At 45.8% G+C, this 10,559-nt stretch overlaps 2 protein-coding genes across 3 annotated transcripts; both read right to left on the bottom strand.

Moving 5' to 3' along the window:
• Positions 1-2,220: 2,220 nt before the first annotated feature.
• On the bottom strand, positions 2,221-2,986 carry LOC119273230 (putative glutaredoxin-C2). Its single transcript, XM_037554470.1, has one exon. The coding sequence runs from the start codon at positions 2,704-2,706 to the stop codon at positions 2,392-2,394; it is 315 nt and encodes a 104-aa protein (XP_037410367.1). The 5' UTR covers positions 2,707-2,986; the 3' UTR covers positions 2,221-2,391.
• A 2,701-nt stretch (positions 2,987-5,687) lies between these two features.
• LOC119273228 (putative glutaredoxin-C2) lies at positions 5,688-7,261 on the bottom strand. 2 transcript variants are annotated; one of them, XM_037554468.1, is made up of 2 exons: positions 6,740-7,261; positions 5,688-6,574 (listed from the first exon to the last, which is right to left on the bottom strand). In XM_037554468.1, the coding sequence occupies exon 1, from the start codon at positions 7,192-7,194 to the stop codon at positions 6,844-6,846; it is 351 nt and encodes a 116-aa protein (XP_037410365.1). In that variant the 5' UTR covers positions 7,195-7,261; the 3' UTR covers positions 5,688-6,574; positions 6,740-6,843. The 2 variants fall into 2 exon arrangements, with proteins under 2 accessions (XP_037410365.1, XP_037410366.1); XM_037554469.1 differs by having other exon boundaries at positions 6,773-7,261.
• Positions 7,262-10,559: the final 3,298 nt, after the last annotated feature.

Genomic DNA, 10,559 nt, shown 5'->3' with positions numbered 1-10,559 from the left:
GTATAGAGGTTGCATCAGTTAAATTCGGATCGAAGGGAAAAACTTCGTTCTAGAATATAAGATGCATCAATTTTTATGAAAATCAAACATACGTATGTTTAACCAAAATTACAGAATAAAATTTCAAAGTATACAATACAAAATAAATAAAATATGAAAATACTTTTTATGATGGATCTAACTATACAAATTTGATGTTGTAGATATACTATTTTTGGCGGGGATTTGATGTACAGACATTGTAGATATTGATTTTTTTTCTTAAAACTTGGTCAAACATGCACAACTTTTGACTTTTAAGAAAACTAATAATACACATTGTATTTCGGAATGGAGGAAGCATAGGCTACTGCCTATATACGTTGATTTTTCAGGGATGACATGGTAAAAGTAGGACCCACATTCTTGTGCCAGCTCCTTTTCACCCTTGTAGCTCTGCCACGGCCCCTGCCTGCCTTGCATTTTTTGACTCTGTTTTGCTATCGAGGGACTTTAGTTAAGCAGACACCAAAGTTTGTTAATGAAAAATGAACTTGGAGGGTCTTGAGCTCACCATCAATTTTTGTCTTGATTTGAAATTTGCTCCCATGCATGAGCATGATATACTGTATACCTTGGAACTATAGCTCTTGCCAAGAGGTGCTATATGTAAAATATATACGGTGTGCCACATCAGTGCTCATCTACTTCAACATACTGAGCTCACTAGATTGGCACATCTATCTCAACATAGTAAGCTCACTGCTCTACCTCAACGCACTTAGCTCTCTGAAGCAGTGCATCTACCTCCAGCTATATGCATATAATCTATAACTCTAACAAAAACATGTGCGATATGACACAATATACTCCAATGTACTGAGTAGTTCGAATCTCTCACGGTTAGCATAACACCCAACTAAATTAAGAAAAGCATCAAATTTAGCAACGACAAGATAAGCATAAGCTCAATTAATATTGCTCAGAACGCAGAGCATCCATTCCTTCTATCGCATGACAACAAAAGGTAAAACTGAGCGGCAGGCCGCAGGTGAAGGGAAAGTGGATCTACGGGCTCATCGATAAAGCTTGGTGGGGATAAGCATCCTAGCCGCCATAAACAGAAGAGGGAAAGAGAAACCCTAATGGGGATGCAAAACTTTAGTAATATTAAAACTTGTCTTAATCTGATAGGAGTATAATCTAGGGAAAATATATGGAACATAAAGATTTATCTCCTAGTCAGGTATCGTCTCAAAACCTAGTTCTTGTCTGCACTACACAGTTGTGTCTTAATAAATCTATAGCATAAACCAGGAGAAAGGTCCTCGAATCTGTCTGTGTTGGCCACATGGTTCAACTTTCGGCCCGGCGAGCATTTCTCATCTGAATGGATCAAGGTCAACTCGGCCGGCCAGGAACATGCATATAGAGTATCGACGAGGATTCTTATGGCTCGCATCGCATCCCACCCCGTCGGCGCGCCACAGTAGGAGCGAATGAATAAGTAGGAGGATACGATAACGCGAATATGTGCCACCACGCACTCGAATCACCAAGCGTACGTGCACACATCTAGTATTATATCTTTTTTTAACACATCTAGTAGTATATCTATATAACTAACAATATCTACAAGTGGGTTATATTCCTGTCTCGAGCGTGAAAGAAAGGTCTCAAGAATCACTTCACCTTGTTGTGTTGCCAATGTTAAAGGCCACTGCCACCTAGGCTGCCCATATTGATTTTTTCAGCAGTGACATGGCAAACGGGCCGTAGCAGCAGCCCAATTTCCCCTTTCTGGCTCTGCCCTGCTTCCTGCGTTCTTGACTCTGCTTTGCTCTCGAGGGTTTTGGGTTCCATCGCAGGCAGGCACCAAAGTTTGATGGTGGAAATTGAAATGAATACGCCATGCCATCAGCAGTGTCTTTCAAATGCAGCGTGCCACATCAGCACAAGTACCATACCGAGCTCATTGGACCAGTGTGCATCTACCTCATCAAACTGAGCTCACTGGATTAGGTATCTACATCAACACACTGACCTCTCTGAATCACTCCGGTCATCGATGGAGTATTCTATAGCTCCAGAAAAATGTGTGCAATATGATACTATATATAACGGCCTTAGCACAACAGCTAGCTAAATTAAGCAAATCATCAAATCAAATTAAGCAACACAAGATAAGCATAAGCGCATTTGATATTGCTCAGGATGCTCTTCCTTACAAAGCATCCTTTCCTTCTGTCATATGACAACAAGAGGTACAACTGAAAGATCATGACCGTTAATATGTTTGATGACCTTTCCAAAATTATGTAGCTGCACTGCACGCACTATATGATCCCTAGCGATCACACATAACTGCACGCACGCACAGCCACTGCCCACTGCTGTCCCTGACTCTTCAGTTCAGAGCCAAAGGGCGCCGGCCTGGCGGAGGAGCGGCACCAGCTGGCCACTGAGGTGCAGCGTCATGACCTTGTCGGTGGGGCCGACGAGCCTGCCGCCGATGAAGACCGCAGGCACGGGCGGGCTCCGTCCGACCATGCCGGCGAGCGCCCTCTCGACGTCCTTCCCGCGGGGGTCCTTGTCCAGCTCGTGCACCACCCAGCTCACGCCCAGCTCCGTGAAGAGCGTCTTCACCGCGTGGCACATGCAGCAGTTGCTCACCCCGAAGATCACCACCGCCCGCTGCGACGCCAGCTTCGTCACTCTTTCCGCCATTGGAGATCGAGCGAATTGGTGGCTAGCCTGTATGCTGTTGTTCTTCAGGCTTTGTGATTGATATATTCTGGTCAGCTCACTTCACTTGAGCTTGATGTAGGTTGCTGGTTTCTTGGAGTGGATGATGGTGATGACCCAACGGTGCTTATTTATAGATGACTGCGGCGGGTGAAGAGGGAGTGGTCGGCGTAGTGTTGCAGGCTTGATTGAGGTGCAGGGGAATCACTATGAGAGATGTGGCTAATCGGGAAGAATATATGTTCTCTGTCTAAAGGTTCTATTCTACCACCTTTTGTAATCTTTGCTTTTGAGAATTGGGACAGGCCAAAATCATACAGTTAGCTACGACCACGAGAGTGGCTGATCCTTGATATTTATTTTTAAATAGTGTCTCGAATAAGTAAAGATGAAGAAGAATCAAGATTTGGGACAGGCTGAACTGTTGTTGTTAGTACCATACATAGAAAAATGGCGTGAAGAATCAAGATTCGAGATAGGCTTAACTTTTGTGGTACCAACTGAATCAATGCTTCAGCTGATGATTCAACAGGTTCCTGATAAGCTAGGTTAGATACAGTCTAATTCCTAGTTTTTTGCCATTTGTGCGTGAGAAGTAATACCATCGGCGTGGAGTTTGTGGACATGATGCATCACATCTAAAACCCCTTTATCTAATGGATACCACAAAATTAAGTAGAAAACACGCCTAACGATCTCCCCGACAACTACAAGTAGGGAACTAGTGATGATGGATGGATTGGACAAAAATATTTTGGAAAAAATAAATAACTTTTAATGTGAAAGATGGATATCACAACTAACTTTCAACATGCTCACCTTGTTGTATCATTTGAGCCATACCTGTCCAGAACACAAATGAAGCTTCCCTACCACAAGTTGTACTTTCAGTCATTCTGTTCCAATTGCTGCTCCTCATTTTTACTTACCTGTCTTGCGAAGGAATTTTTACACTACTGATCGCCATGATAAAATCTTCATCACCAGCAAGTCTTCATATTGGAAAATATCTTGTAAACACTGCAGTCAAGCTTAGAAGATTCACTGCAGTTCTGGTTGATATCTCACAATACGCTTCTGTGCACTTCAAGTTCATTTAATGAAATGACAGATGTTATTAAGATGACTCTTGCACCACTGCAGATAGAGTTGCACACATTGTTAGACAGTCATGACAAATTCAATGCATGCATAAACACGTTTCAAACTAAAGAGTGGCATTAAACACAGTGAAACAACATACATTAATCAAAGGAGATGCAATCAAACCCATCTAGATAATTTTTCTCTCATCAATTTCCGTTACCTCGTCAGCAACATACCTTCCTATTACAGAAGTCATACCCAGTGATGATATTACAAAGATCAAACACAAGGGGCGTCGTTCCTCTTATCATGCCCTACATCCCGTGCCGGGAAAACAGGCGGATAGATCATCATAAAGGGAGAGATATCGGGTTGACTATTTCGAATTCCTTGACTTGACTGTACTTTTATCCTTTCTAGACCAGGTTTTAGTTAAGCAACCAGCCAACCACTGAAGATTGTAAAATCCAAACAAGAAAATCTTAAGTTCAGCATGTACCTCTTTTCCTTTTATGGAAATTTCATTCACATGTATATACACGACACTGTTCCTATGGTGATTTTGTCATTGTATCAAAGGAGAGATGGCAAGAAAACTTTGTTCAGGATGGGATGACAGGCTATGTCATGAGGGGCAGTGCCTTCAACAAACATGGGTAAAATAAAAGAAACAAACACCACCTCAATCTTATGCATGGATACCAGGACCACATTTCACTTTCAAACTAGTTAGTGTGCGAACTTGATAGTGAAAAACACTTGTTCACTTTGTTACAGAAGCCTCGACGTATCTGTTAAGTTCTCCATCATAGGGATGAAATTACCAAAAAGAGCGTAGAATGAAAAACACTTGTTCACTTTGTTACAGAAGCCTCCATGTATCTCTTTTAGACATTTATATCAATTTTGCTATTTAAACCCACTAAGTTTGTGGTTACTGAACTGCGTTGAAATGTACTTATTTTCTAATCTGCGGCGGAAAATCAGCAACAAAAGTGTACAAAAAAAAAGGATCACAGCAGGCACAAAAACATTTATTGGACAAACAAGTGATCCACTGCGATGCCAAATGCAGCCTAGGTAGATCCTTAGTACCGAGCTCGTGCAATCCGAGCTCACTGGACCAGTGCATCTACCTAAACATACTAACCTCCCTGAATCAGTCCATCTACCTCCAGTTATGTACTACCATTATATAGCTCCAAAAAAAGGTGTACGATATGACACTATATTCTCCATTTACTAAGGAGCATTATATATACCGTAGATTCTCTCAAAGTTTTTACACAACAACCAGCTAAATTAAGCAAAACATCAAATCAAATTAAGCAACGAAAAGATAAACAAAGATCCTTTAATATTGCTCAGGATGCTCATCTCTTACAAAGCATCCATTCCTGTCATATAACAACAAGAGGTAAAACCACTGTTTTAAATAGCGGCAGTCCTCTAAATCACCAATAGCGGCGCTATCGCGGGGCTATAGCCCACTATTGTCTATTCAAGACGTTGGGTAAAACTGAAAGATCATGCCGTTAATATGTTCGATGACCTTTCCAAAATCAGTAGCTGCACTGCACACACTATATGAACACTAGCTTAATACCTCAATTTTGAGGTTGAGATAACACGTAACTGCATGTACGCACCAGCCACTGCCGTCCTTAATTTTCAGAAGTCCGACAAAAACGTGTGCGCTATGACACAATATACTCCAATTTACTGAGCAACGTTATATATATACCGTGGATTATTCTCTCTCACGGCTTTAGCACAACAGACAGCCAGATTAAGCAAAGCATCAAATTAGTTTTTTTTAAAACGAAGGCTCAAGGAGAGCCCGGCTTTGAATTAACAAAGCCATCAACCGGCCAGGAGATACAAACACCCACAGTTACAACGAAGCATAGCAAACAAGCAAAAGAAAAGGAAAACAAAAAAAAAAGACGGCAGATACAAGGTGATGCCCGAAACAACTTCCTAGCCCCAACACGTACAAGCAAACAGGAAATAAGCAGTACAGACTAGCTTGATGTTGCCGAAGCCCTTCAATGCGCGAGTGGAGCACCATAACCCTGACAGAGAGCAAACTTCAGGGGGAGTTACAGCCCAACAAAGATGGACATGCCCTCATCTACTGCGATAGGTGGACGCCGTCCTCGTACTGACCCTCTCCACTTCCGAAGGGGACCCCTGCCCCTCGCCCTGGATCGAAGGGCGCCGTACCGTTGGCAAGTGGCAATGTTCCCCTGAGCAAGGATTGGTACAAGCTTCCAGGTCACCATGGGAGATTCTCAGCACGACCCACCTGCTGCGCTAAGAACACCAAACGAAGAGCCTCATCAAGACACAATAACCCACACCCAAGGAAGAGAAGCTGTTGTTGAGCGAGGTTGAAGAAGAACTTGCAAGCAGAGGATCCAAGGCAGCCAATGCAGATAGCAGGACAGCACCCGCTGGAATCAGCACCAAGTTCAAGCCTTCCATGCCCTGTTGCTGCCAACGGGGAAAGAACCCTATCTTCATCCCGTCCATGCCATGGCACTGAGAGCCGGCGAGCAAACAGCCACAAGTCAGGCAACGGACAACCAAACAGCAGAGCACTGCCCCAACAAGAAGACCATGGCGCCACCTCCACCTGCAAAGCCGCCACACACTTGACAACCACACCCATCGCCCCTGCACACCCCCAGCTCACCCAAGGTGGCACCTTCAGGAAGATGACGACGCGTCAAACGCCGCTGCCGCCCAGCCTGCGCCCAGCCTGCGCCCAAAGCATCAAATTAGTTAAGCAACGACAACAAGATAACAAGAATAAGCTCTTTTAATATGCTCAGGATGCTTATCTCTTACAGAGCATCCTTTCTACTGTTTTCATGACAAAAAGAGGTACAACTGAAAGATCATGACCGTTAATATGTTTGATGACCTTTCCAAAATTATGTAGCTGCACTGCACGCACCATATGATCTCTAGCGATCACACACAACTGCACGCATGCATCAGCCACTGCTGTCCTTGAGCCTTGACTCTTCAGAGCCAGAGGGCGCCGGCCTGGCGGAGGAGCAGCACGAGCTGGCCGCCAACGTGCAGCATCATGACCTGGTCGGTGGTGCCGACAAGTCTGCCGCCGATGAAGACGGCCGGCGCAGGCGGGTTGCGTCCGACCATGCCAACGAGCACCCTCTCGACGTCCTTCCCGCGGGGGTCCTTGTCCAGCTCGTGCACCGTCCAGCTCACGCCCAGCTCTGTGAAGAGTGTGTTCACCGCGTGGCACATGCAGCAGTTGCTCGCTCCGAAGATCACCACCGCCCGCTGCGACGCCAGATTCGTCACTCTGTCCGCCATCGCTGATCGAGCGAATTGGTGGCAGCTGTAGGCCATTGTTTCTTTGGGCTTTGTGTCCGGTTGATCTGATCAGCTCACTTCACTTGAACTTGGTGTAAGCTGTTGTTTCTTGGAGTTGGATGATAGTGATGACCCAGCGTGCTTATTTATAGATGACCGCGGCGGGTAAAGAGGAGGGAGTGGTCGGCGCAGGATTGCACACTTAATTGAAGTGCAAGGGAATCGCTATGAGATGTGGCTAATCGGGTAGAATATATCTTCTCTGTCTAAAGGTTCTATTCTACCACCTTATCTAATCTTTGCTTTTGGGAATTGGGAGGGGCCAAAATCATACAGTTAGCTATGGACAGTAGAGTTTCTAACCATTGATATTTTTTAATAGTCTCGAGTAAGATAAACAAGAATCAAGATTCGAGACAGGTTGACCTTTTGTTTTTAGTATCACACAGAAAAATGGTGTAGAATCAAGATTCGAGATAGGCTGAACTTTTGTGGTATCGACTGAATCGATGCTTCAGCTGGTGATTCAACAGGTCCCTGATAAGCTAGATTTGGATACACTCTAATCAGCTGCTTTTGCCATTTGTGCATCAGAAGGAATACCAATTGTGTGGAGTCGTGGACACGATGCATCACATCTAAACCCCTTTATCTAATGGATATCACAAAATTAAGTACAGAACTAGCTACAGATCACACCTAACGATCTCCCTTAGAACTACTAGTAGTGAACTAGTGATGATGGATGGATTGGACAATATTTTCTTGGGACAATATAAAAGTTCTAATGTGAAAGATAGATATCACAACAAACATTCAACATGCTCACCTTGTTGTATCGTTTGAGCCATCCCTCCTGAACACAAATGAAGCTTCCTTGCCACAAGTTGCAGTTTCAGTCATTTCTGTTCCAGTTGCTGCTCCTCATTTCTACTTACCCATTTTCTCAAGTATTTTCACACGACTGATCGCCATGATAAAATCTTCATTACCGACAAGTCTTCATATTGGCAATATCTTATAAACACTGCAGTCAAGCTTAGAAGTCATGCCCAGTGAAGATATTACAAAGGTCAAACACAGGGGGTCATTCCTTATCTACAATGCAAAGGCAGAGCTACTTCTATTTCGGCTAAAAAAAAGTCATCATTATTGACAAGTCTTCATATATGCAATATCTTATACACACTGCAGTCAAGCTGAGATGATTCAGTGCAGTTCAGGTGGATATCTCGCAATACACTTATGTAAACTTCACGTTCTTCTAATGAAATGACAAAGGTCATTAAGATCAATCTTAGATGACTACAACACCTAGTGTTCTACGGATGCAAGTATGCGACATGGACTCTACACGTTTGCATTGCTAAGCTCAGTATCTGCTAATCAAGTTGGTAACCAGTACATGCAAGAATCTACTATATTTTGTATATATCTGGCAAATGACAGATAAGAGTTGCACACATTGTTTCGACAGTCATGACAAATTCTATGCATGCAAACATGTTCAAACCAAGGAGAGGAATTAAACACAGTGAAATAGCATACATTAGTCAGAGAAGATCCACTCAAACCCATCCACAGAATTATGATTTCTCATCAATTTCCGTTACCTCAGTAAGCTATGTAATATGGGATAGTGCTTTCAACAAATAGGGGCACAAACTTCCCAAAAAAGACCGCCAACCTTATGCATGGATAAAAGGATTACACAGAGTCAAACTTAGCTAGTGTTCGAACTTGATAGCGAAAACACATTTTCACTTTGTAACAGAAGCCTTGACATATCTCTTAACTCCGTGATAGGGGTGAGATTACCAAAAGAACGCAGAATAAAAAGGTTAATCTTGACCTACCATATCTTTTAGACCATTATATCAACTACTATCTAAACATACTCAGTTTGTGGTTAATGAATTGCGTTGCAATGTACTTATTTTGTAATCAGCGATGGAAAATTAGCAACAAAAGTATTACAAAAAGAGTTAAACAAATAGCACCCAATCGAACTCCGCCTATGTTGTCTCAACATAGCCGGTCCCAAGCCTTGGTAAAGGAGGAGGTTTGTGATAGGCTTGGCGAGGCAACATCAAAAGTCAGCCACTCTTATGGAGATGAAACCCAAAAGATTTTCATTGGGGTGTAACCCTCTCAGTGTCGTGCCACATCGAGACCGGGTGTGGTGTCAAATGGGCAAGCCCCCCCCTCCCGGTGGCGCGACGTATCTTCATCTGGATACGGTGGCAAGTGACCGAGGATCAGGTCGTCGCATCCTTAGTGACGCGCTACATTGACGCCCGGCTGTATTGGAAAATGAGCAAGGATCTTCGCTCGCATCCTTAGTGACGCGCTACATCGACGCCCGACTGTAACCCTCTCAGCGTCGCGCCACATCGAGACCCGGGTGTGGTGTCAAATGGGCAAGCCCCCCCCTCCCGGTGGCGCGACGTATCTTCATCTGGATACGGTGGCAAATGACCGAGGATCAGGTCATTGCATCCTTAGTGACGCGCTACATCGACGCCCGGCTGTATTGGAAAATGAGCAAGGATCTTCGCATTTGATTCGACAAGTGCGAAGGGTATGGAAGCTAGCCGAGACTAGGAGGATCCGCTTAGGTAGCTGTAACGTAGGGTCCCTGATAGGTAAGCTTCGGGAGCTAGTGGATACAACGGTGAGGAGAGGTGTTGATAACCTTTGCGTCCAAGAAACCAAATGGAGGGGGCAGAAGATGAAGGAGGTGGAGGATGAAGAGCTTAGTAGGGCAGATAAACAGTTGGGTGAATCTCCTTCCACAAGTTCCACCCCCTAGGGTTCCCTCCCTCCCTCCCCCGCTGCCACCCGCGAGGCGCCGGGGAGGGCCCCAAATCTCCACCGCCGAACACCCCTCCGCCTCCCCCCTCCTCCCTCGCCACTGCCAAAGGGCACGGCCGGGCGAAGCCCAATCGTCCCCGACGGTAGCGGGGCCTTCTCGTCCCTCGCGGGTGGGGTTGGCGCGGATCCGATCTCGCGGGCGGGGCGCAGCGCTCGGTGTCAGTCATGGCGGCGCCCCGGAGCAGACCGGTGATGGCGGCGTGGCGTCGGGCGGCGGATGGCATGGCGGTGGTGCGGGCTGGTGTGGCGTCGGCGGCGGTGTTCCGGCAGCGCCTCAGCGTCACGTCCCGCGCCACGGGTTGCGGCTGACCGGGTTGCGGGTGGCCTCTTGCCGTGGTCTCTGGTGGGGGGCGGCGCGGCAGTGGAGGTGGTGAGCTGCTCCCTCCCAGTCGGGCCCTCACGGCTGGGTGGCGGCGCTCGGCTCGGGCGAGTCCCCCTGGTGGCGTCTCTGGGCAGCGGCGGCGACAGCTCGTCCACCCTCCCTCTCCGGCGTCTGGCGGCGGCCGATGCCTTCCAATGCCCTGGGC

The sequence above is a fragment of the Triticum dicoccoides genome, chromosome 3A (assembly GCF_002162155.2).
Source record: "Triticum dicoccoides isolate Atlit2015 ecotype Zavitan chromosome 3A, WEW_v2.0, whole genome shotgun sequence".
NCBI lineage: Eukaryota > Viridiplantae > Streptophyta > Magnoliopsida > Poales > Poaceae > Triticum > Triticum dicoccoides.
Note: the sequence above shows the minus strand (reverse complement) of the source record. Positions and strands in the feature narration are given on the sequence as shown.

What these genes read in the sequence shown, in the direction of transcription:
- LOC119273228 (XM_037554468.1), bottom strand. Translation starts at nt 7,194, where the DNA reads ATGGCCTACAGCTGCCACCAATTCGCTCGATCAGCGATGGCGGACAGA.
- LOC119273230 (XM_037554470.1), bottom strand. Translation starts at nt 2,706, where the DNA reads ATGGCGGAAAGAGTGACGAAGCTGGCGTCGCAGCGGGCGGTGGTGATC.